The sequence below is a fragment of the Rhincodon typus genome, chromosome 26, assembly GCF_021869965.1.
Source record: "Rhincodon typus isolate 14 chromosome 26, sRhiTyp1.1, whole genome shotgun sequence".
NCBI lineage: Eukaryota > Metazoa > Chordata > Chondrichthyes > Orectolobiformes > Rhincodontidae > Rhincodon > Rhincodon typus.
Window position 1 is genome coordinate 9,356,444 of NC_063357.1, and position 27,714 is coordinate 9,384,157.

At 40.4% G+C, this 27,714-nt stretch overlaps 2 protein-coding genes across 8 annotated transcripts in view; one reads left to right on the top strand and one right to left on the bottom strand.

Annotated features, from left to right (window-relative positions):
• Positions 1-27,714, bottom strand: part of nf1a (neurofibromin 1a) — a 275,275-nt gene that overhangs the window by 89,244 nt on the left and 158,317 nt on the right. The gene's annotated exons all lie outside the window — the stretch shown is intronic.
• On the top strand, positions 1,885-12,353 carry LOC109935323. Its single transcript, XM_020533982.2, has 2 exons — positions 1,885-2,052; positions 9,243-12,353. The coding sequence occupies exon 2, from the start codon at positions 9,307-9,309 to the stop codon at positions 10,318-10,320; it is 1,014 nt and encodes a 337-aa protein (XP_020389571.1). The 5' UTR covers positions 1,885-2,052; positions 9,243-9,306; the 3' UTR covers positions 10,321-12,353.

The following is a 27,714-nucleotide window of genomic DNA, read 5'->3' on the forward strand; positions in this document are numbered from 1 at the left end:
TTTCCAGCACCTAGGCTGATGTGATGTGGTCCATCCAGTCTCATTTCTTTCTTTTGTCTTTGTAGCAGTTTGAAAAATTAGTGGTTTGCAAGACTATTTCAGAAGGCAGTTAGTCAAACACTTGGCTATGGGTCTGAACTAACATGTAAGCATGGCAAAATTCCTTCATAAGAGGACTAAGTAAATTAGATAGGTTGGTATGATAATTTGCAAAGGTTTCATGATTTCAATTTGGCTAGCTTTTAATTCCAGATTTTGCTTTCAAATTTCATCACAATGGGATATGAAATCATGTCCCCTGGAACCTGGGATGCTGGATTACAAGTGCAGTGCCATTACCACTGCGCGACCATCTCCACCTAATCTAATACTCTGGATTCCTAAAGACAACAGGAAATATGGCAGCTCCAAAAATTAAATACATGACAAGGGCATTTAGGAGAGAAAGCTGATTTTATATAGCATCGTCACACTCCCAGGACGTGTCTCAAATTAATTAACAATGAAGTCTTTTTGCTAAGATAAAGTTAAAGTCGCGATAGTTTGAGAGGACCATAGAACTGTTCTGCATTAGAGACACAACTGTGGCGGTTTAACCTGACTGTCACCATGTCTCAGGTGAGGGATGAGATTGAGGAGAGTGCTTCATGGTGACCTCAGCCAGTGCAGAAACTGAATCAACACTGCACCACAAACCAGCCATCCTGCCAACTGATAAGTGTAGTCAATATTGTAGTGGAGGAAAGAGTAGGCTACGCATTCACATCAAGTTCTAAAACAGCACTGTCAAAAAGAACCAGGAGTCTGATTTTATGTTGTTGATTGGTAGGATAAATACAGATTAACTCCTGGTCTTCTTAAAAAGAACCCATGGCACTTTTTTTGATGTGTAAAGAAAAGGCAGATGCAGTCTTGATTTAAAGAGGACCAAGACATCAGGAAAACTGCAGGTACTGTCCTGCCCTGAAGTATCAGACTACATCTTGGGACCCAAGTCCCAGAGTGGAGCATGAATCCACAACGTTCTGACTCAGAAATATGAACGATACCAATTGATGTCAATTTTCACATTGGAGGCCAGTGGAACTGTGGAGATATGCGCTCATCAGAAAAACCAAAGGAGGGGTGGAGGAAAACATGGAACTTGGCTCGCTTCAAAGATGTTAAGATAAAGTAGCGGTGCTTTTAATCAGCTACAGAAAGAAATCAGGCTGCCAACTGTAATAACAACACAAAGGGAGGCAGAAACAAAGGCATCCACTCCCTCTAACTGGGATCAGATAATCACCTCCTCTCTATTACTTGGTCATGGACCACAGTCGTTGCAGCATATTTCAGCAAATTAGCCAACAGTCAACTTCTTGACCCAGCTTGTAGGTTAAGCAAGAGGTAGTGCATAGACTTTAAACTTTAGACTTTATTGAACGGAGTATCAGGTTTCATTCACCTGCGCTATTGTTCCAAAGACATCAATTCAAAACTCAACTCATTACAGTGGTATCATAGAATAAAACACAGTCCAACTTTGAGATGGGGAAGAGAGCGCGGACAGTCTGGCACAGGATTTCACAGAAGAATTGTCCTAGGAACAGAGTTTCACCAATACAGGTTGTGTAACTGCGTGAGCCGTTTAACCCTGACCAGGATGAAACTAAAATGACGAGCAGACTTGCAATGAATGTGAGATCTCGGACTGCAGCATTGGAATCATACAGAAAATTGCATTACATTGGAAATTTTACAGTTATACCTTTAAACTTCTAAGCTCCAAATTTTATTTTCAAAATAATGCCAGCATTTAGCATTTGGGTGAGCTAATTTCTTCACATCCGGACAACACACAACTGTGCTCACTTCCCTTTTGCAAAAACCTCAAAATTAACAAGTGACAGCATTTGAAGATTGGCTTTGAGAATTTGCTGTCTTACTGAGCGTGACAATGAATGGAAAGTTTTTAATTTTATAGGAACTTGCAAATATCTTAGCGTGTAATGCACAGCAACTTCATAATTAGGACTACGTTTCAACGTTCAAGTCCACACTTTATCAGTGGTAAGTGTTTGTAAAAGCATGAGATTTTTGTTTCAGATATGTAGACAAATGTAATTTCTCAATAAACCAGGCAGAAAAATTTCCAGTCAACTCATGATCAGTCAAGGATCGTAATCCTACAATCTAAGTTATGATCACAAATTGTCAACCTTTCAAGTACTGCTCATAGTTACTCAGGCAAATTAAACTTACAGTAAATGTACAGAGATGTATAGGGCCAGCTGAGAATTATGCAGAGAAAGACAAAGTGTGACAGACCAACAGATCGAGAGTGCGATATCGAGACCAAGAGATAAAGAGTGAGAAACAGCAGCAGAGAGTGAGGCAGATTATAAGCAAGTCAGAATACACCAGCGAGAAACTGAGAGAAAGAGAGCAGGGAGGGAGACAAAGGGAGAGGGAGAGAGAGATGGAAACAGACAGACAGAGGAGGGAGGAAAGAGAAACAAGGTAACAAGGTGGTGGGGAGGAGGCAGGGGGGCAAGAGGAGATCATACATCAACACAGCACTACTTTCTGGTATTTGAATCAGGATTTGCTGTCTTAATTGGTGTCACCTCTCAAACATTCATTTTGTTGCATAATATGTGTCTGCCTCGATGGTTAATTTTGCTTATAATTTGTGGCACAGTACAAGGTTAGCGTCTGAAGACATGGGCATTCTTGTTGAGTGGCTGCAGACCATTGACAGTAATTCACTAAGTCGATTGATTAATTGTGGTATGATAACACACTTGCCTTATAGCATCCACTTTGAAACCTCTCAATAACAGTTTGCACAATTACATTTTTTTTTATTAAACAGTGGAGGCAAAAAAACAGTGATTATCCACAGTCAGCCACAAGCACAAGATGGTGACAAACAGGTCAATTTCCTTTTTAGGAGCTGCAGATCAGCACTGAAATTTTGTGGGAAATTTTACCTCAGGAGGAAAAAAATTGTAACACCAAAGTAAAACCTACTTATAGATGCATTCATGCCAGTGTTATCTGATAAGTTGTCAATTATGGTTAAGGGGTAGCACTGTCATCTCCAATTCAGAAAATCATGGATTCAATTCTCATTCCGTGGACTTGAGCACATGAAACTGTAAAGCATCAGCCTTGACTATGTGATGCACTTTCATAAAACGGTCTTTCAGACGAAACTTGAATTTGAGGTTCCATCGGCCCTTGTGGTTAAGTATGAAAGCTCTCATGGCTCTATTTTGAAGAAAGCAACAGGGCTCCCTCGTGAATTTAGAGAGCTTAACTCTGGACAGTTATCTGGACAAACTGTCTTTCCTCAGCAAAGCAAGTGCTAGGTAGAGCAATAAGTGTGCACGCATAGAAACGGAGTGTTGTAGCATTGTGCTGTTACTGAATTGCTGCTCCCCTCCATGAAAATGGTGCTGTCCATGTATTCACAGGGCCGAAACAAACTCTGAGCACTTGCAGCAATGAAAAAGCTCCTGTCTGTGACATGTGTGTTTGGACATCTAACTTCAGAATAATGCTGAAAAGAATTACAATCTTTTCAATTTGGGTTTTAATGTTAACTGTAGGCTTTTCTTTGTTTGAAAAGTATCTCTTTACAAAACATGAACAATGCCAGCGATAACTTGTAATTCATGTCACCACAGGCATAGTATTACGAATTATTCAGTCCAAGTGACTGGATTTCATTGTTGTTAGATCCAGTTTTTCATCTTAGGACCAAATTTGTTTCATGTGTACATTTTATGTTAACAACATAGCACAGAAACAACGTGGCAACAACCATGCACATACAGGGGCATAGTGGCCTTACAGATTTCCATCTCTGGAAACCAATATTACAGCCCGAACATAGATTGTGCATGTATTTAAAACTTCATACTGCATATGGCTCTTGATGGCCACCTTGGATTCAGAGCTATATTGGTTGGGAGAAATCGGGAGTCTGTTCCTTCTGTCACTAATTTGATAAAACACATCTGTTGATCATTATTACAATGCCATTTGTAGGTATGTATTGATTGAAACTGACTGTTGCATTTCTTCCATTACCACTTCAAAAGTCTGCAAGTGCTTTGGTATTTCTTAGAGATAGTAAGAACTGCCGAAGCTGGAGTCAGGGATAACACAGTGTGAAGCTGGAGGAACACAGCAGGCCAAGCAGCATCAGAGGAGCAGGAAAGCTGATGTGTCGGGTCGGGATTCTTTTTTTTTCCCCTGAAGAAGGGTCCCGACCCGAAACATCAGTTTTTCTGCTCCTCTGATGCTGCCTGGCCTGCTGTGTTCCTCCAGCTCCACACTGTGTTATCCCTTTGGTATTTCTTGATGTCATAAAAAGAAATAAAAATGGAAGATGCTCTTCAAATTAACAACAACCAAACCAGCTGACGTGGTGCCAAATTTGTTAAACCTTACTTAAAATTAGCTCTTCCATCTTGTTTAATTTATTTTGTTGGATTGTGTCCCAATATCTGTCTCAAAGACTATCATGTCCCATTTGGGAAAGTGCACTGATGCTTGAGCCCGACTACTCCCATCATTACAAAAATTAAAGATTCAATCAAATCACTCAAAGTTCCCAATGTTAATGTCTAATCAATTCAGGTCAATAGAAAACACTAACCAAGTTGATGTATCTAACAAGAAATGATTAATTTTTTAAAAAATCAATTCTAAGCACAGGCAAACAAAACTATGAATTATCAACATATAGTGCCACTAGCTGAAACTCTAACCTCTTTCTTAAACCCAGCACTCCCTCTAATTTTTTGTGCACAAGCCTCCGAGGTCAGTGTGCAGCAGTGTCAGAAGAATTGGGAGTCAATGCCACAATGGACATGCTGATATCAATCACGAAATATAGGAGCAGCCGAACATGTGTACAGCCATCTAGATTAAAGGAACGCTGCTTCAAACCCAACACACATACAGACTTAGACAGGGACAAACAAACATGGATGTTAAGGATGGAGAAACAGTTCAATAGCACTAGTTCCAAGGATTCCATGAAATATCCCTTTTGTTTCTTCCAGGACGTTCTGTTTCTTGTTCTCTTTATCCAGATTCTCTCAAGTGATTGCTGAAAACTGAGTGGTTGACATACCAATGATATAGTCTTTTGGTCACTGGTTAGAGGAAAGATAACAAATGGTAGGACAGAGTAGCTATCTTTCAGGTTTTGATTATTTCACTGCACAGAGAAAACTCTCACTCTCCCTGTACTGTTCACACAAAGTTGTTCATCTGCCCAGGAACAACAGGTTTTGCCACGCTAATGATCCCTTGCCTCAATAACTAGCCCTGATTGCACAATCCAATCAGAAACCCATCTCTGGGCGAGACTTGCTCTGCACATCCTACTCCCGATGCATGAACAACACAAGTGTAAACACACCTCACAATGATGTCCAGTAACTGATTTCTTTAAAAAAATGCAGCAACTTCTTCCAGAGTCCTCAATTTACATCAACATCGTTTGTTCCATTTCGGTGCACAATCCAAAATAAAAAGATGTGGTCTTCACAGGGACAATTAGAACTTTAAGCTACTGCTAATGCACTTAACGAAACAGGATATCAGATACAACAGCAGTTCGTAGGTTGACACAAGATTTCTTTTTCTGCACCTGGAGACAATGCTGTGGGGATTTCTGGTAGGAGCCTTCCACATGCCTTTTCTGAGCTGGAGCAAATTACACATGGTGAGAGGTTGGGGAAACGACATCTCATCACCACAGTGCATGAGTGCACAGATACATGATGCAGTCCGCATCAGCATAAATTTTGCTTAGCTGTGCTATTTCAATAACTATTTAAATGGCCATTTTGGAAATGTTGATGAAAGAAATTCCCCTCGCACCCCAAGTTCCCAATTTCAACTTGTGGAGAAACAGGGGGACAATTTTTCCTCGGTTACCCAGGCATCATTTTCTGCTGCTAATTATACAGCAATATTGATACTTAAAAGCTGTCCAACCCTATCTGTGTTAGGAAAGGGAGCAAATTAAATAAATTGAAAATTAAATTGTTTATTCAACATGAACTGAGATAGCAGGCAACTTTCAAAACATCAAGAAATAAAACATATGCTGCAGTCTTATTTGAATTGCAATGAAGTACCACAGTCCAAAAAGGAAGTCAGCTTCTAATTAGAGCAGCACAGTGGCTCAATGCTTAGCACTGCTGCCTCACAGCACCAGGGACCCAGGTTCAATTCCAGCCTTGAGCAACTGTTTGTGTGGAGTTTGCACATTCTCTTTGTGCATGAGTTTCTTCCGGATGCTCCGGTTTTCTCCCACAGTCCAAAGATGCGCATGTTGGCTGGATTCGCCATGTGAAATTGGCCTGTAGTGTCCAGGGTTATGCGGGCTAGTTGGGTTAAGACATGGTAATATGGGGTTATGGGAATAGGGTGAGATGTTGGGATTCGAAGGGTCAGCACAGACTTAATGCACTGAATGGCCTCTTTCTGCACTGTAGAGATTCTATGATTAAGACCACAACAGCTTTTGTGCAACATACAGGTCAGGGTTATGATCATTAATTTTCATTGTCAGGATTTAGCTGTCAGAATCATTCAACAGTTTCACTCGAAAAATATGTTTCAAATAACCAAAATTTATTCACACTTTGATTATGCGCAATATTGGTTGGAAGCTACATGTACCAACCTCTTAATCTTAAGCACACAAACACAAGAGAACGATATAGCGAACTCAGATGTCAGTACCTGCAATAGCTTAAGAACTACTTGAATTTTCTTGTGTCAAAGCAGAAGAAATGCTTACATTACAGAGCCGCAGCAGACTGCATACGCAAGGCCCTTCATCTGTTGGCTACAATCCATTCAGGAAACCAGTTGCTTTACAGCACACTGATAGCATTACACCAATGTGATCCAGAAATACACCATTTGATACAACCAGTGACTTAATTAAAATCATATCAAGAGCTCACTTCAGCAACATTTCAGGGTCTAGCTCTTCAATGCAGCATGAAAATCAAAGCAAGACAGACTGGGGCAATTCTCCTAAAATAGGTGTGTTATAATGTTGGAAACTAAGAAAAAAAAACATTTTTATCTGAAAATAATGGAATAGCAATTTACTGTCATGTGTCTGTCTTTGAACTGGAGAATGCTTGGATTGGAAAATCATGTCATTCAAGTGAAAGAATGACACCCTATTTTTGTGAAATGTATGTCTAATCTAAAGTTTGAAAAAGTTCAGAAAAATAACTTTGTATTCAGCCAGCAACAATGAAATGCAGCTCACAGAATGCAATACAAAATACTCTTTTTAAAAAAAATTTAGGCGCTATGGTATGGCAACTTGTGGTCCCAACATAGACCCCTGCAGAACTCCACTAATCATGACAATATTTGAAGAGCAGGTTGTTTTCATGGTCAACAACAGTCCTTCAACTAATAAAAACAAAGAGAGCTTAACAATACATTTACTGATTGTGTGTCTCTTTTTTTCAAAATGATTCAATTTTGAAAGCAATTCAGTGTTTGGACAAAATCTTGAAACATTCCCTGACAAAAGAATGAAACAACAAATGCTGAAAATATATTTTGGACTTCCCGAGTACAGCCGAACACATCTGCAAGGCAGTACTTACAGTTTTTCACCACTGGTTTGGAAGTATTGGAATATTAGAAATATGTGAGGAATATGGAAGGCAGGCTTTCCTCCGGGTGCTCTGGTTTCCTCCCACAGTCCAAAGATGTGCAGGTTAGGTGGATTGGCCATGCTAAATTGCCCATGTTCAAGGATGTGTAGATTAGGTGGGTTATAGGGGATGGGGTTGGGTGGGATGTCCGAGGGTCGGTGTGGAATTGTTGGGCCGAAGGGCCTGTTTCCACACTGTAGGGATTCTATGATTCAAAATCATCCGGCTTTGTGCATGAGTGAACCACCAGATATTGCTTATCTTCTGATATCAGAATACCAAGTGTGTTGCAATGGGGCAGTACAGACTTGGCTGACTACCTCAAGCATCAAGCCGGTGTGAGGAGCCATGTCCAGCCGGTCAAAGGCAGTCTGTAAAGAGAGATTCATGGTAATATCACTCTTGATGGGGTATTGAGAGATTCAGCACCACCTGCAATGAGGAACATTGCTCACAAGCTGCTGCTATTCATATTACTGAAACAGATAACAGTTGTGCTAAAACCTTCTCCCTGTCTTCCAATTAACCCCTCAAAAATGTAGAGACAGCATTTAGGAAGTTACACTTGCAGAAATTGCTTTGAGGAAACATCTCAATCCTAGTAAAACTGCCAGAGGTACCACAAGACATGAATTAATCAAATGTGACCAAATGATATCTGATCTATTAAGACTAGTGATCACAAACTCAGTTAAAAAGGTACTAAAGTAAGAGAGTGGTAGCGGCGGAGAAAGATAGGAAGGTTAATTACAGAGCATAATGTCAAGACAGCTGACAGCACAGCCACGAATAGTCCAACAACCACAACTGGGGATACGCAGGTGGTCAGAATTGGAGGAGTGCAAAGATTTCAAGAGTTATGTAGATAGTGACAAGAAATCACGAGAAGCAATACCTTGGAGGATCTGACAAAAGGTTCAGAACTAAGAAAATCGGAGCATTGCTAGATCAGGAACCAGTGTGGGTCAGTGAGCACAGTAGTGGGGGATCTACAGAACATGATGCACGTTTGTATACAAGCAGCACAATTTTAACGAGTTCAAATATACAGAGTGTATAAAGTGAGAGGGTGGGTAGGACAGCATTGAAATAATTGAATCCTGAGGCAGTAAGTACATGGAAATGTCTTAACAGGTAAGTTGAGGCAGGGCAGATGTTACAGAGGGGAGAGGGGAGGTCTTGGTCATGGGGAGGATGTAACATTTGAAACTAAGCTCCACTATCTCATACGGTGTCCAAGTAGCAAACTATCTGGCTCAGCCTCTGACAATGGCCAGGAAAAATGAAGGAATTGGTGGCTCAGGACGAAAACAACAGATTGATACTGACAACAGTTACTCTTGCAAATAAATGAGAAACACGTACTTTTAAACTTGCTTTACATTCAGATTTTATTAACTTGATATCATGCCACATCTTTCTCCAACACGTACATCACAAAGGCACGAGTTACATTTCCTTCAAGCTTAAATATTTTGCAAAAAGCACGCAATTCTAAAAGAAACAATTAACTTAAAAATGTTTTGTTCTCCATTCTTTCAGGTTTTTACGGTCATCAGTAATCTGGTTTTGGTTTAGAAGGCCTGTCTCTTTAAAACTAAGAAGGATGGAAGCAATCCAATTGATTACGTTGGCCCTACTGGCAGACAGCCTTGGGGGCACAGCCACAATCAACTCTCGGCCAATGGTTTCAGAACAAACAAACTCAAACACACCAACTTCACTTCATAACTCAAGTGCATCTACAGAGCCCTGGTTAAATACAACTACACCAACCATACCAAGTACACCTTCAAGTGATCTCCCTAACAACACTTCTTTCTTAACCAATACACCTAATACCACTTCACAGTTCACATCAGGAGTTTCAAGTGAGCTACAATCAATTCAGAGTGCCACCTCTCAATCAACTTCACACTTGACGACAAAACACAAGAGGACCAAGTCAACCTTGATGACATCAATCACCAGGAGATCAACCATTAAACAGCAAAATAATGGGGCTGCAGGCAGAATTATTGCATATGCCATTGGAGGTGTGTTGTTGCTCATGTTGATCACAGTATGTGTCCTTTTGTTGTGCAAAAGATATGCAAAAAGTCCTTCAGAGGACCAGACATGGGCAGGAATTTGTCCAGGGCCCACTGGTGAAGTAGATCTACATCCATTGGAGGATAATGATAACAACGTTGTGCTGGTAAAACGCCCCTCACTCACCACCTTCTTGTCTAAAAAATCGAAACGCGAATCCTTACTGGATGATTATAGCATGGAGGTGCAGCAGTCTGAAGGAATTATCAATGCTTCTTCACCCGAGATTGAAGAAAAACTCATTGAGGCTGAAGTTAAAGTAGAAAATGAAACTGCAAAAGAAAGACAACCTTCAAGTGAAACACAAAGCCAAGATTTTAAGTCACCACCTCCTCTTGAAGCAGAAAGTTCAGTGAAAGATCATGATGCAACTGCTTCATCACCTGCAATAGATACAGAGGGTCCTGGCCCAGATCAGGAGGTTCCTGAGATAGATCCAAGTACCTCCTTTCCCCCTCCTCCAGAGGATTTTCTGGATCTGGTGAATGATTCTGATAATCCACCAGCACTCCTTGAGCTACAAGTCTAAATTACAACTTAGCAGTTTTAGCTTCAATGCAATTGTACATTGGCTAAAGTTTACCTAAGATGCCTCCTGCAACAACTGTCTTTGTGCCACTGGTTTTACGCTTCAGCATTGCTAAACCATATTTTGAAAAAAATCAGATATGCTAAACTAGATCATGCCTGAAGTGCAATGTACATCATCTTTCTGAAGTTGTAAGTGGTGTCATGATTTGAAACTAGACACAGACAAAAATCCCCTATAGACTGCAATTTCATCAATGCACTTCTGCATTTTTTAAACATGAAAAAGGACAGCAATACAAGTATAATAAGGTGTAGAGCTGGATGAACACAGCAGGCCAAGCAGCATTATAGGAGCAGGAAGGCTGACGTTTCGGGCCTAGACACCGACTCCCAGCAATACAAGTATATTTTCTCAATTAGTTTCACACCCACCTCTGCACCGACTTTGGGTAACTGGTTAGCAGTGAATTACCTCAAAAGCCTTTTTACTTTTATTATCCATCTACCAACTCCTTTCACAGCAGCACCTCTTGAACAGTTCACAATTAAAGTGGTCATCCACAATAATGCAGCAAATACTGCACTGACTGCTTTAGATGGCAAAGATTTTTTTCATATACAAGACAACAAATGGAGAAGCAATTAGCTAAAGCAACCCTATGAAAACAGTTTGATAGGAGTCTTCCTTAGTTGATGTTCCAAATGATAAAAATGCACAGAAAATAGGATAAATTCTATGGACTGACTTTACCCAAAAAATATTATGAGCATACTATGTTGAAATTTGATTAAAAAATTCTTCAGCAGATAAGTTTGCAATCCAAAAACAGCAACTATGCTTGGCAATTGTATTCTGCAATACTGCAGATTGCCAATTTCTTCCTTCAGGTCTCTGTTCTACTCAGCCCCCACAGAAAGTTATATTTTAGTCTTCCCTAAATTTTTTAAAGTGTGAATATAGTTTTAAAGATTACATACAGTAAAATCAAATCAATTTTCACTTCTAACCATATAGTAATTTACTACTTTACAGGGGGAAGCAAGATGACGAAAGGCATTTTTTTCACACAGCAAATGACTGCTTTCTTTCTCTGATGCATTACATTTCACTTCCAGTCCTTCCTTGTAATTAGTTCTGAACATGAGGACACCATTTTCGGGACGAGTCATGGCTTTGGCATATACTCTTTTTGTACCATACTCCAATGTTGGTACAAATAAGGGGAAAAAAAATCTTGTCTTTATGTTCGTAGCCACAGAAAAACTGTTGGCAGTAAATGTGTGCATATTTCGATTTGGTCAATCAGGGATCAGACAATAACAAACTTACAGATGACATGAATTCAGTTACTCAAGGCATCCATCTTTGGATACTGCATGCAAGTCCAACATGGACAAGTAAAATCATTGCCGATTTACACCAAGAAGCCAGTTACAACCGAGCTTTTTGACAATATGAGGTTCAGCATTATTTTAGATGTTCACATTGAGTCAATTGAATTATTATAGCAATTCCACACTGCTTGAGCAGAGTTAAGTTCAACTCTCATCTCTGGTAACTCAGTGTGCTGTCTTTAACTTCAAGCTATATCTGCCCTAGAACACAGCAATGCTCACAGATATTTTTAAGAAGCAAATGAAATACAATTTTCTTTTGATAAAGTGCACAAAACAGATGTAGCTGGTATATTAATTGCTTTCCAAAAAGCAAAAACAATTGCATAATCAGTAAGATGAAATGAAAACGGCAATGAATTTGCATTATTCTCAGTGGGGAAATTCTGTTTATTCAGATTTTGGGCTTAACTTTAAAACGTGAAACGGCCGGTTGTGGGAAACAGGGAGGACGGAATGCATCTCAGAAAATGGTTACAGACAAAATCATTTAGTTACAGCCGTAGCTTTTGGAAATAATTTTAAAACTAACCCAGATCTGCACACTGTCATCTACAAGTTTTAACTGGTATGTTGTAATCAAATAAAAAGGAAATGAAACTGTCAACAGCAGTTTTCATTTGTGTAAATATTCTCCTACATGTGTACCAGAACTTCATTTCAAGATTTCAAAACACATGGAACACTGGACTCCAGAAAATGCAAGATTTTCAGGAAGTTCACTGTCTAATTTCCCAAATAAAGACAGCAAGAGCAATAAGGAGAGTTGTCGCAAAAGACTTAAAAGTAGATTCAGACTGGCTATCCAACAAGGCAGAGATGTGCCACGTTCCAAGTTCACGCTGATAAATAAGAAAGAAAAAGTGGGTCAGAAGAATGCATATGGAATTAGTTGACCAAGTTCACAATGAACTTGGAGTAATTATTGGCATGTTCATTTCTTTGTATATATAGACAGCACAGCAAAATTAAAAATGTTAATAGAACAATAGAACATAAAAGTTTTAGAAAGAATTCAGCCAGCAGCAACATGATAGATTCCAAATATAAAGGTAGGCCTTAAGATAACATGAAAACTTGAATTTTTCCATCTTAGAGTTGCAAACAGTGCAGGTAATTGGTATTAAAGTGTGGTTTAGTAGTAATCCAGAGAAGCAGGTAATGTTCTGGGGACCTGGGTTCGAATCCCATTGTGATGGTGGAATTTGAATTCAGTAAAAATCTGGAATGAAGAGTCAAACTATTGACATGAAACCATTGTTAATTATCATGAAAACCTCTGAATGACTAATATCCTATAGAGATGATCCTTATCTGGTCTGGCCTGGCCTGAGTGTTAATCCGGATGGACAGCAATGTGATTGACTCTTAACTGCCCTCTCAATTACCCTCACAACTGTATCAATCAGCCAGACTACATGTATTGACTAAAGCATCCAAAACAATAACAGCAAAGTCAGGTCTGTCCATCCTGCATACTTCTTACCAACAAATGAAGGGAGACTGGGAGAACTGTCTCATAAGCTAGTCACAAGACAGTCATACTTATGGAATCATACCTTCCATAAGATGTCCCAGACAACACTATTACCATCCCTGGATTTCTACTATTGGGGACAGCACAGTGGTGCACAGTCAGGAGCAAAATTTTCCTGAGATTCTTCAACATGGATTCCAGCCTCCATTTTGTCTCATGGCATCATGTCAAAAATGGGCATGGGAGCCTCCTGCTGATTGCTATGTACTGCTCCCCTAGGCTGATTAGTCAGTCTAACGCCACTTGGCGGAAAGAACGGCAGGTGTAGTCTAGGTATGAACTGCAACACCCATCACCAAGTTGCCCAGCAGAACCACTACTGGTCAAGCCCAAGGACATAGCTGCGAGACTGGGACTGCAGGAGACAGTGAGGGAACCACTGAGAAAGTAAAACATACTTGAATTAATCAGTATCAATTTGCTAGGTGCACCTGACCATGACCATATCAGTGTGTGATCACTGCACATTGTGGGGACAAAGTTCAATCTTCATATTCAGCATACGCCCAATTTTGTTGAGTCACGATCACCGCATTAAATAGGATAGACTTCACTAAGACCGAGTATCCATGAGGTATTGCAGACCATCAAAATGATTTGTATTCAACCACAATTTGCGATCTCATGACCCAGAATATACCCTACTCTACCATTACAGTCAAGCCAGGGAATCAATCCTAGTTCAATAAACAGTGCAGGAGGGTCTGCCAGAAGCAGCACCAAGAACACTTGAAGTGAGGTGTCAATCTGGTGAAGCTACAAAATGGGACTATTTGTGTGTCAAAAAGGATAAGCACAAAGTGATAGACAAGGCTAGGTGATCCCACAACCAAATGGAACAGATCCAAGCTCTGCAGTTGTCATATCCAGTTGTGCATGCAGTGGACAATTTAACTATTCACCAGAGGAGGCAGCTTCGCAAATATCCCCATCCTCAAAAAATAAGGAGGCTCATCATCACATAGATAAACATTTACAACAATCTTGGTTAGACGTGCCGAGTGGAAGATTCATTTAGGCCAACTACAATGGTGCCCAACATCACAGATGCCAGTCTTCAGCTAATTCAATTCATTCCACGTTACATAACAAAAAACAGCTGGAGGCACTAGACACTGCAACAGGCTCTGACAACATTCCAGCAATACTACTAAAAATGTGTGCTCCAGAACTTGCCACAGTTCTAGCCACACTGTTCCAGTACAGCGACAACACTGACATCTACCCAACAAAGAGGAAAATTGTCCAAGTATACAAAAGTCGGACAAGTCCAACCTCGCAATTAACACCTCATCAGTCTCCTTTCCATCAGTACTGTGATGGAAGGAGTGATCAACAGTGCTATCAAGCAGAATTTGGTTAGCAATAGATTGCTCACTGATGCTCAGCTTGGCTTTGCCAGGGCCACTCAGTTCCGGGCCTCATGACAGCCTTAGTTCAAATATGAACCAAAGAACTGAATCCCAGAGGCGAGGGCAGAGTGAAGGACCTTGACATTAAGGTCACATTTGACCAAGTGTAACGTCAAAGTGGTGAGAAATTAACTCAAATCAACAGGAGACAGTGATATGCTGGTAATGTCAGTAGACTAGCAATCTGGAGTCCCAGGCTGAAGTTCAGGGGATAACAGGTTCAAATCCCACCCTGGTGATATTTGAATTCAATAACATTTGGAATTAAAATCTTGTTTGACGGCGACCATTGTCAATTGTTTCAAAAACCCACCTCATTCACTAACATCCTTAAGGAACGAAATCTGTCATTCTAACTTGATTTGACCTAATTACAACTGCAGACACAATGATTGGACTTTTAATTGCCATCTGAAATGGCATACAGAACTAGTTCGAGGCATCCAGAGATGCGCAACAACTGCTAGTCTTGTTGGCAGTGCCCACATCCCTTACAAAAAGAAAAACAGATGATCCAGGAGAATAGCACTTTCTGAAAGTTCCACTCTCAGCCACTCACCATCTTTACTTGGTAATATATCACTGTTCTTTCAGTGTTGCTGGGTCAAAATCCTAGGACTCCTTCCCTGACAGCCAAGTTGGCCTAGCTACATCAGATTCACTTTAGCAGTTCAGGAAGATTGCTCAACATTATCACCACCACCTCAAGGACAACTCGGGATGGGGTAATACATGTTGCTTGAAGAGTGATGCCCACATCCCTTTAAGAAAAATGAACAACTGCAGGTCACAGGTCTCCAATGGAATAGCTTGAATATAAAGAAAGCTCCTTCCCACAAAGGATCACAAACATTTGTGCATTCTTCCAAGCCACAGAGTAGAAGGAAAATAACTCCAGTTTTTCCAAAATGGCATAATAGGAGTTTCTGCACGAGATGGGTCACCTTGGCAAGGCCAAAATACTAACTCAGACCTTGTTTATCGTGCATGTCAAAGCAGAATATATGCCAGCCATGAGTATGTGGGCAACTCTTTGGTATTGCACATCATTTCCTGTGACAAACTGGTCAGGATGTCAGCAGTATTATTTGAACATTTTATCTATAGTCAGTAAATGGACAGATCTTCCAGAAAACAAAATTTACTAGCGATGTCTCTAAACCAGACATGTTTATTTCAATACAGATTAAAAGCAATGTCCACATTTTGAATACAAGACATACAAGAAATATCAACTCAATTGTATTTTAGGTGGGTTGCATAACCTGACAAAGAGGACTTGCACATATATTAGTTTCCAGCACAACGTAACTTATCCCAATTTACAGGCAATTTTTATTCCTAAACACTTATTTCTAAAACAATGTGGCTGCTATTAAAGGAAACACTAGTCTCTTCCAGAGCTTACTAAAAAAAAGTCAAAGAGATTGAGAAAAGACCCTAAGCAGCCAGAACAGGTCCGGAGACACTGGTTCCAGCTTCAGAAAAATCTAGTTGGCTTAGTGTCTCAACATCGCGAACTCGAAGCAGTCTAAACAACATGGATCTGCCACAAAAGAAATAAACATGACAAAGCCTGATAAGAATCGTGGAAGGCATAACTGAAACACTACATTTAAAAAAAATGCAGAGGGATGGAGAAACTATTTATTGCGGCAAAAGATTCAATACTGACCAGGTAGTGTACAAAATTCTAGAACAATGAGATTGTAAGCATAACTATGAATATCGAAAGTCTCAAGATAGAATTTACTTAATACTTGTTCTGTTGCAACAAAAGCTGCAAGGCTAAAAAAGAGGAAACAGAAAATAATTGTTAAAAATAGCACATCCACCTCAGCGATTGTCTCAAAGCACAAATTTTAACTTAGATTTTTCATGCCCAAGTTCTGGAGTGGATCTTGAACCCCAAAACTAGTAACTCAGCCAAGGCTAACTGTAATATTAGACAATTCCCAGCAATGTCATGCTGAAGGGTGCTATGGCATTTAAAGTCAACTCTATTAAGGTCGCATGTCCATAATACTGAATTGAATTGCATCACAAAGTATAATGCAGTAGCTGCTCGGCAATTAAAATTCCAAGATTATCCTGTGATTTTCCAGAAGGTTCACATTTTAAAATTGGAAAGTTATCAGATAGATTATGGAAACCAATATGAAAATTTCAGTCTACTTATTCCCATTCATCGCTCCATTTTAAATTGCCTCATTATATAGCTGTGTATCATTTCTTTATTGAAAGAGCATTAAACACGACTTAAACAGGAATAAAAATGTCAATCATTCCCCCACGCATGCAACATGAATCACTTCCATCTACCTTAGAAATATCTGCATACTAATATCCATTTTGCATGCACATTTGTTAAAACTAAAACTATGCTGGAAAAAAACACCTTAACTGATTTAGGCATCAATATACATTACACATCCTATTGTAACATTAGTCATTATAAAAATAAAATGGACAGAATATAGCTTTCTGTTCCAATGCCTACTCTGTGGGTGCATGTGCATGAACTGAGTCAGAGGCACTGCATGCAATTATATTGAACATTTTAAGATATTGGGGAATGTGAAGAACATATGCAAATTCAAAGTAACTATTATTTTAGAAAACCTTGCACACCATTTACAACAAGCTTGCAAGTGTTCAAGTGCTCATCTAAATATTTCTTATCTGCTTTGAGGACTCCTGCCTGTACAATCCTTTCAGGCACTTCCAGATGCCCCAGTCCTCTGGCTGAAACTTTTTCTCAAATCCCCTCTGAACATTTTCTTTCTTGCCTTAAATCTATGCTCCTGGTTGTTGACCCATCTACTACGGGAAAAAGGTTAACCCTATTCTACACCTCAAATCAGGTCCCTTGATCTTCTCTGATCAAAGGAAAACAAAACCAATCTATCTAATATTTCTTCACTGCGGAAATGCTCCAGCCCAGACAACAGGCTGGTGAATCTCCTCTGCGTCCCTCATTGTGCAAATATGTCCTTTCGCTAGTGTGTCAAGCAGAACTGCACACAGTACTCAAGCTGTGGCCTATACACTGTTCTACCAAGATCCATCATAATTTTGCTACTCTCATATTGAATGAATTGACTAATAAATATTAAATATGCCTTGTTCAACCATGCTTTCTTCCTGTCCTGCTGCTCTCAAGGACCTATGAATATGCATGCCAAGGTCCCTATGATACTGCCTATACCCATGTCTAGATCATGATTGGACATTGCAAACAGGACGGGTTCACAAAAAGTTAGCTTCAACCATTACATTCTATCTCTTGCCACTAAGCCAATGTTGTTTCCAAGGTGCCAAATTGCCTTGGATCCCATGGGTGCCTATCTTCTTGACCAGTATCCCATGTGAACTCTTGCCAGAAGTCTTACTGAAGTTCATGTAGACTATAGCAGCTGCACGACCCTCATCACACACCTAGTCACTTCCTCAAAAACAACTGAGTTTGTGAACCATTATCTCTCTATACCATTCTTGATAAATCTGTCTCTCTCCAGGTGGAGATTAAATCTATTCTCTCAGAACCTTTACAAAAATTTTCCATACCACAGATGCTAGACTCACTGTTCTGTAGTTTGACGGTTTATCTCTAGCCTCCTTTTAGAAGAATGGCAATAGGTTAGCTGTCCTCCAGTTGTTGGTCACCTCTCCTCTTTTCAGAAATTTGAAAATTAAACGGCAGAGTCCCTGAAATTTCCTCCCTTACCTCCCACAGTGATCTGTGATAAATATCATCCAGGCATGCAGATTTATCCATTTTAAGCTAAAACTACTAATATTTCCTCCCTTTCGATGTTCATTTATTCAAGTCACCCTACCTGATTTCTATACCCATATTGCTCAACTCTATATCGAATGCAGGTGCGAAGTACTTAGTTAAAATCTCACTTAGATCTTCTGGTTCCATACACAGATTGCCACTTTAGTCCTTGAATGGGACCATTCCCCAGCTTTCCTCGTACTCCGTATATATTTATAAAATACCTTCGGATTTCCTTTATTTTACCGACCAGTGCTTTTCTATGCAGGATCTTCAGTCTCCTAATTTATTTCTTGCACTTTCCATACTCCTGAGGCTTCACTGTTTCGAGCCCACTGTACTTGCCATACGCTTGTTGTTTGTTTCTTATCCAATTCCAGGCTTCCCTGACACCTAAGCTTCACTGAACTGAGGGGTCCTACCCTTTACCTTCATGGGAACACGTCAGTCCTGCATTTTCACCTTCTGTTTCAGAATGACTCCTAATGCTGTGAACTTGATTTTTCTACAAGCAGCTTCTCTCAGCCCATTTTGGTCAGATCCTATTTTAAAATCAGTCTTCCACCATTCAAAACATTTACTTCTGGACCATTTTTGTACTTTTCCATAACTATGTTAAGTATTACTGAGATGTGCTTACTATTACTGAGATGTTTCCCCACTGCCACTTGTGCAACTTGGCCAGCTTTGTTCAGGACCAGCATCACTCAGTCTCTTGCTGGACTTTCTACATGCTGACTTAAAAAGCTCTCCCACATTTCAACAATTCTGCCTTCTCTAAGCCTTTCACAGTTCGTTTATCCCTGTTAGTGTTAGGGAAATTGAAATCCCATTATCCCATTATTTTTACACTTCTGGGATTTGCCTACATATGTCCTTCTAACTCTGCCTGACTATTTGCGTGTCCATAATACAATCCCAGCAACATGATTGCCCTTTTCATTTTTACATTCCATCCAAACAGTCTCATTTGAGGGACTCTCTCAGATATTCTCTCTCTTTGGTGCAGTAATTAACTCCTTGATCAATATTGCACTACCAGCTCCCCTTTCACCTCTCCTGACCTCATCAACCCCTTCTGAAAATTCTACTTCTCAGAAAACTGAGCTGTTAATTCTGTCCCTCCCTGAACCATGTCTCAGCAATAGCCATATCATATTCCGTGTGTTTACCAAAATCCTGAACTCATCTGCTGTACTCGCAAGATTTCTTGCATTAAAATAAACATTATCCAGCCTTGCCATGCTTCGTGCCTTAACTTGACCATATATGGTCTGCCTTCCAGATTATCATGGTTTTTCCTCTCCTCTTCTCAGTACCTCCACTTTGTATCCCACACCCTTGCCAAATTAGTTTAAACCACCAAGTGCATTAGATAGGACATTCCAGGATTTTGATCCAGTGACTGAAGGAACAGCAATATCGTTCTAAGTCAGAATGGTGCGTGCCCTAGTGGGAATTTTGTAGGTGACAATTGCCCCATGCATCTGCTGCCCTTATCCTTAGACATAGTAGAGATCATTGCCATGAAGAAATGCAAATCTTGATCAAAGAGGCAATGTCATCGATGACAGGTGAAGATGGCTGACGTAGCGCACTGCCCTGAGCAACTCTAGAGTTCCTTGGGCACCTCCCCTTCCCACTTGCATACCATTGTGCTGCCACCTAAAGTTGATCTGTTCTACTAGTGGGTCAGAACATATTGCAATGTCCAGGACATAAGCATACTCATTCAGTCATACTTGTCGACAATGAAAGGCTGTTACTCAACTGGTTTGTGGGACTGCCCTTGTGACTATGGCATAAACTCCCACATGTTCACAAGAAGCGCTCTGCAGGATTAACAGGGCAGGGTATGCCATTGTTGTTCCTGGTGCATGAGACAACGTGTCATCATCGACCCAGTGTATATCTTTTTTACTTTTCTTTAGTCAAGGGTCAACCACGCTACTCTGGGTCTGGTGTTGCATGTCAGCCACATTAGTGAACGAATTGGGTCTTTAAGGACAGATCAACAGTTACCACAAGCCCGTGGCATTAGTCTGGGTCTCTGGGTTAGGAGTTCAAAACATTTCCATGATTTTACTTTCCCAACTAGTGCATATATCCTTTTAATTCAGTGTTTTCGGATCATATCATTCATCTTTCATGTTGCCATGACTGACTTGAAAATTTTAATACATATTTATTCTATATTTAATCACTATTTTAGTAACACATTCAACAGCTCAATAACAACCGGAAGTAATTGCGAGATAGGACTTGGCAATAACATTCCATAGGCTTTGCACAAGTCAACACCAACATTTCACACACCATCTGATGAGACTGGAATGCTAAACTGCTGGAAACAATTGTCTCAAAAAAAAAACTGACAAAAGAATTGCAAGTTAACCCCTATCCTGCAACATGCATTCATGACTTTCCACTTAACATCTAGAATGGGCCAAAGACAGCTGTTTATCTGCAATGTAGGCCTTCATCTCTACGGTAACAGTTTCTCTCCCATCCATCTGCCAAAGAGGCTTGGCGACATGTCTCCCACAGCACCAGAACCAACTGCTTTTTAAAACTACACTGTTTTGAAGTATCAGGTAATTAAAGGGAAAATGTTAGCCCACACAACATCTACTGGTAAGATCAATAATGCAATATCTACAATCACAAAGTGTGTGGAAATTCAAGTGACTTATTGCCGGATGCAATACCAATCTGCCCAAATAAATCACTTCGCTGTAATTAGTGTCACATCCACAGATGTAACTAACTAATTCCACAAAATTATAAACAAAGCTTCTTGAGGTGTTCTTCAGTGGAAACTGCATCATGTCAGCAGCATTGATCAAAATCACACTGAGATCAAAAGTCTCATGAGACACGGTTCCCACAGCTCCAATTTTTGCTTCTGGCTTTGAATCAAAATCTACCATTTTAGTCTTGACATAACAGACAACAAGTCCTTTACCAGTATATTGACAGTCCTGCTGCAGTTGGACTTTATACACTGGGACTTCGTCAACTGCAAGCATCTGAAGTACCTCGATACCATTGCATGACCCCAAAATCTGTTACCAATTTTTGTCTTACATATTTAAAGAAGTTAACCAAGAGTAGATTATACACTTGTAAATTATCCACAAACAGCTTCACTAGGTAGACAAAGGGAAGTGGTCCTGCGAAATGAGTATTCGGACTTAGGTCAGAAATTAAAAAGCAGGACATAAAGGGTAGTGATTTCCAGATTACTCCCAGTGCCACCTGCCAGTGAGGATAGAAAAAGAAAGATAGGCCAGACAAATGCATGGCTGAGGAGCTGATGTAGGGGGCAGGGTTTTCAGTCTTGGATCATAGGGATCTCTTCTGGAGTAGAGGTGATCTGTACAAGAGGGATGTGTTGCACTTGAACTGGAGGTGGTCCAATATCCTTACGGGGAGGTTTGCTATTGTTATCCGTAAGGATTTAAGCTAGTTTGGCAGGGGGTTGGGACTCTGAATAAGAGAGGGGCCATCGAGAAGTCAGGGGAAAATACATTTGTCATCGAGGGCAAATCTGCTACTCAGGATAGCCGGGGCACAGTAAAGGGAGAGCAAAGACTTCTGGTTTAAGGTGCATTTATTTCGGTGCACGAGGCTTGACTGCTAAGGCAGATGAGCTCAGGACATCGATTGGCTCGGAGGACTGGGATATTATCGCCATTATAGAAACATGGCTGACAGAAGGGCAGGACTGGCAGCTCCAAGCTCTAGGATACAGAAGCTACAGGCATGACAGAAGTACAAGCAAGCGAGGAGGGGGAGTTGCCCTTTTGATAAGGGAGGACAAAACAACAGTGCTTACAGGGGATATTCTCAGTGGGTCATCAAACGAGGCCATATGGTCAGAACTCAGAAACAAGAAGGGGATGGTCACTCTGTTGGGACTGTACTCGAGACCCCTAAATAGCCAGCAAGTACTAGAAGAGCAGATGTGTAGAGAGATTTCAGGTACCTGCAGGAATAATAGAGTAGTATTGGTTAGAGACTTGAATTTCCCCTGTATTTACTAGGCCAGCCAGAGTGTAATAGGCCCAGTTGGGATGGAATTTGTCAAAGAAAGTGTCCAAGAAAGTACCCTAGATCAATACGCAGAGGGCCCTATTCGGGATGGTGCAACAGTAGACCTCCTCTTCGGAAACAAGGTCGGGCAAGTAACTGAAGTGTCAAGTCTGAGCGCATTTTGGGCCCAGTGACCATAACACTCTCAGTTTTGACATAGTTATGGAAAAAGATAGGACACGTCCACAGCTTAAGGTGCTGAACTGGAGCAGAGCCAATTTTGGGGCCATTACGCAGGATCTAGCAGAGGTTGACTGGGTAAATCTGTTTAAAGGAAAAGGAACGACTGGCAAATGGGAGGCTTTTAAAAGTGTGACATCAAGAGTCCAGGGACAGTATTTCCCTGTTAGGGTGAAGGGAAGAGCTGGCAGGTTCACGGGTCCCCGGCTGATGAGGGATGTTGAGGCTCTTGTCAGGAAAAAGAAGATGGCATACTTCGGTTTAAGCTATTGGACTCAAGTGAATCCGTAGATGACCATAAAAAGTGTAGGAGCAGACTTAGGAGGGAAATTAGAAAAGCAAAAACAGGGCATGAATTGGATCTGGCAGATAAGGTTAAAGATAACCCCAAGAGGTTCTTTAGTTATATTAAGAATAAGAGGATGGCTAGGGAGAGAATAGGTCCCCTTAAAGATCAGTATGGCCGGCTGTGTGTGGAGCCACAGGAGATTGGGGAAATATTTAATGACTATTTCTCCTCAGTGTTTACTGAAGAGAGAATCGTGGATGCTAAGGAAAGAAGGGAAACAAGTGGGGATGTTTTGGACCGCATACATATTATCAGAGAGATGGTGTTTGCAGCCTTACATCACATTAAGGTAGGTAAATCCCCTGGGCCTGATCAAGTCCATCCTTGGACGTTGTGGAAGTGAGGGAAGAAATTGCAGAGGCCCTTGCAGAGATTTTTGCTTCATCTTTAGCCACTGGTGAAGTTCTGAAAGACCAAAGGGTGGCGAAAGTTGTTCCATTGTTTAAGAAAGGTAGCAAAAACAAGCCAGGGAACTACAGGCCAGTGGAGCCTGACATCAGTGGTAGGCAAGTTATTGGAGGGGATACTGAGAGACAGGATCAACCAACATTTGGATACTCAATGTCGGATTAGGGATAGTCAGCATGGATTTGTGCATGGCAAGTTATGTCTGACAAATCTGGTCCCGCACAGCAGGCCAGTCATGAAGGTTAGGTTGTATGGGATCCAGGGAGAGCTAGCTAATTGGATTCAAAATTGGCTTGACGGTAGCAAGCACAGGGTGATGGTTGAAGATCATTTCTCGGACTGGAGGCCTGTGACTAGTGATCTGTCACTGGGGTCAGTGCTGGGACCTTTGTTGTTTACATAAACCATCTGGATGTGAATATGCAAAGCATGATTAGTAAGTTTGTGGATGATACAAAATTAGGAGGTATCGTTGATAGCTAGGAAGATTATCAAAAATTACAGAGTGATCTTGATCAGATGGGGAAGAGGGCCAAAGGTTGACAAATGCAATTCAATACAGTGAAGTGTGAGGCATTGCTTGGAAAGTCAAACCAAGGTAGGGCTTATACAGTTAATGTTAAGGTCCTGAGAAGTGTTGTGGAACAAAGGGACGCGCAAGTGTATAAGTACATATAGTTGGTTGAAAGCGACGTCACAGTTTGACAGGGTGGTGGAGAAGGCATTTAGCCTGTTAGCCTTCATCAGTCAAGGCACTGAGTAGAGCAGTTGGGACTTTATGCTACAGTTGTATAAGTCATTGGTGAGGCTGCACTTGGAGTATAGTTTGCAGTTTTGGTCACCCTGTTATCGGAAAAGACTTGGTTAAACCGTAAACGGTGCAAAGAAGATTTACAAGGATGTTGTCAGGACTAGTAGGCCTGAATCATAGGGAGGGGGCTTTATTACCTGGAACTCAATACCTATCAAAATATTCTTTAAATGTTGCTATTGTACCTGCCTCAACAACTTTCTCTGGCAACCAATTCTATGCATGCACCATTCTCTGTGTGAAGAAGTTGCCCCTCAGGTCCACCTTAAATGTTTCCCTTCTCACCTTAAACCTATGCCCTCGAGTTTACAGGAACAAAAACAGAAGTTGCTGGAAAAGCTCAGCAGGTCTGGCAGCATTTGTGAAAAAAAAAATCAGTTAACGTTTTGGGTCCAGTGACCCTTCCTCAGAACTCTAGTTCCCTCAGAACTCCCACCACTTTTCAATTCCCCATCCCTGGGCTAAAGACTATATACATTCATCCTATCCATGCCCTCCAGATTTTATACACCTCAATAAAGGTCACCCCTCATTCTCCTAAGTTCCAAGAAATTAAGTTCTGGCCAAACTCTCCCTATAACTCAGGCCTACCAGTCCTGGCAACATCCTCGTAAATCTTCTTTGCACACTTTCCAGTTTAACTATGTCTTTCCTTTAAGAGGGTGACCAAAACTGCACACCATACTCCAAGTGCAGCCTCACCACGGCTTATACAACTGTATCATAAAGTCCCAACTGCTCTACTCAGTGTAAGAAGTGAGTGACCTCTGCTGCAGCTAAAATCATGTTCAGTGCTCAGTCGCACAACTTCAGCAAATTGATGTCAATTGCACAAGCTGTCAGTCTATCCCAGAATTCCATTATGGTCTGAGAAAAGAAGCAATGCCTTCCAAAGAATTGAATAACACAATGGATATTGGGAAGACAGTGGTATTGAGATTATTCTTGCTGATCCAGAAATTCTGACCACCCATTCGTTTAGTAACTGGAGTTTGAAATAAAATATCATTTTTTTTTAAAAAAGTGCATTTTTAAACAACTTAACAGTTAAAATGCAAGCTGTTAGAAGTACTGGTCATTTCTGTTCAGCCAGCACTGTGTTGCATTGCCACACTTTTCAAATGCCACTGTATTTTTCCAACTCTTTCTGCTTTTATGATAATGCTAAACTTGAGCAGAGGAACTTGTGCAAAGAGCTGAATTTTGGATTTATTCCAGTACGCGTAGTTTATTGGAGTTAATTATATTTAGCGTGGTTTATAAGCTAACAATGAATGCATTTTACACCTTGCATTGTATTCACACTATAATGGAATTCTGGAACAGACTGCCAGCTCATGCAATTGACATCAATTTGCTGAAGTTCTGCGACTGAGCATTGAATATGATTTTGGCTGCAGCAGAGGTCACTCTTCTTGCAAAAGTTGGGTACCACGTGAATTATTAAATCAATCCAGGAGATCTCACTGGCCCCAAGTTCACTCACTGAGCAATGGGGTTAGAAGGGATTTTGCAGGTTTATTCCCTCGAACAAGACCTGGGTATATAATCTGCTATTGTCTCAACCAAACAGCATGCAATAAATGCATATAATGTCTCTTTGGTTTGAAATAAAAAGGGCCTTTTCCTTTGATCTTTATTGTTCATCACTGTTTATAAGCAGGTATTTCCATACTCAAGGCTGCACTTCCACACGACAGATTTCTCTCAGCAGACATTAATCTCCCCTCTTTATCCTAATCACCAACTAAAAACAAGACAAGACAACAGATTAAAAACAGAAATGAACAAGTATTCAACAGGATTTGACGATTTTGTGGGAAAATATTCAATGAATAAAATTCCAGATTTTGCCCCTCAATCCTCACCATTCAATTTGTCACTAGCAACGGATCAAAATAAACACAAAATACACAACCAAGAATATCAAAAGAACTTTCTTTCTATTTGTAACATTCCAAAGCACTTTATAGTTAGTAAGTACACCTTTCAAAGTTGTTGTTAGACATTTTCAGCAGCTGATTTGCACAAAGCACAGCACCAATAGGGGAAAGTGGTGGGTAGTGGCAATGTCACTTAACAGGTAGTCCAGAGGCACAGGGTAAAATACTGAGATCACAGGCTTGAACCCCACCACAACACCCAGTGGGGTTTAACTTCAATTAATTAATTGGAATTTTTTGAAAAGCTACTTTCAGTGGCAGTGACCAGAAAACCATTGAAAACTTTCTTGAAAACCCATTTGCTTCACTACCGTGCTTTAAGAAAAAGAAATTGCCATCCTTAATTGACCTGATCAACATTTGACTCCGCACCCACAGAAATGTGGATGACATTTAACTGCCCCCAAAAAATAGCTTAGCATCCAATTAAAGGGCAATTAGGAATGGACAACAAATATTAATCTTCTCAGCAATGCTCACATCTATGAAAAAAAGATCCAGGATAAATATCAGCAAAAAGATAATGTTTATATATTTTATGCGCTCTTGTCAAAGGGATAAGAATTGGCAGGGGCAGGAGAAGTCTCCTTTTTTGGATAATACAATTTTTTTTTTTATATTTGGCACTTAATGCAAGTACTGATGACTTGTTAAATTGTCTACTGAATTCTCTCAGGTGGGACCTGAACTCTATTTTTGAGGACAATTTGCACAAGAATTTGTCAGAGATGAACAGCACCATTCCTTGTACAAATGCAGAGCAAAATAATTTGTGAAAGTATTTAGTTTGCAAATGTGATTTCCCAAAGCATTTTGAGTGTGGGGAAACACAATCTCCTTTCGGTGAACAATAAAGATCAAATGAAGGTACAGTGCATTTCAGCGAAACTGAAGTATGGCTCAAGGGTGTGCCAAACTGACTGAAGGACAGCATTAACATCTTAAACCATGGAGAATGTTATAGGATACTGAACAATTCAACAAAGAATAACTAAGCAAACTACCAGTCAATTAATAATTAACTACCAGCCATGATATATTACTTAAAGGTAGCAAAATATCTCAAAGCGCTGCTCAAGAATAATGTGGCACAGTGCTACACAAGGAGACGTCAGAATGGGTGATTATTTTTAAGCGGTGTTTTAAAAGGGGAGGGCAGCACAGAGACAGGGAGGTTGAGGCAATGAATACCACAGCCTAGGACCTAGGTAGCTGAACAACTGCTATTAGCAGAATAGAAAGAATTGGGGACACACAAGAGCACAGAACAGCACAGAAGCCTATGAAAGTTTCAGGGCTAGAGTACATTGGAAATGGGGCAAACGGAGGCCAGGGAGGGATTTGAAAATGGCAATTGAAATTTTTTTCACAAATTGGAAAACCCGAGATCAGTGGAGAGAATAAGACAGCAGACCTTTTTTTAACAAATATTTCTTGGTCATCTTGCTGGAGTGATTCAACAGTGGAGTTTCAAGAATATG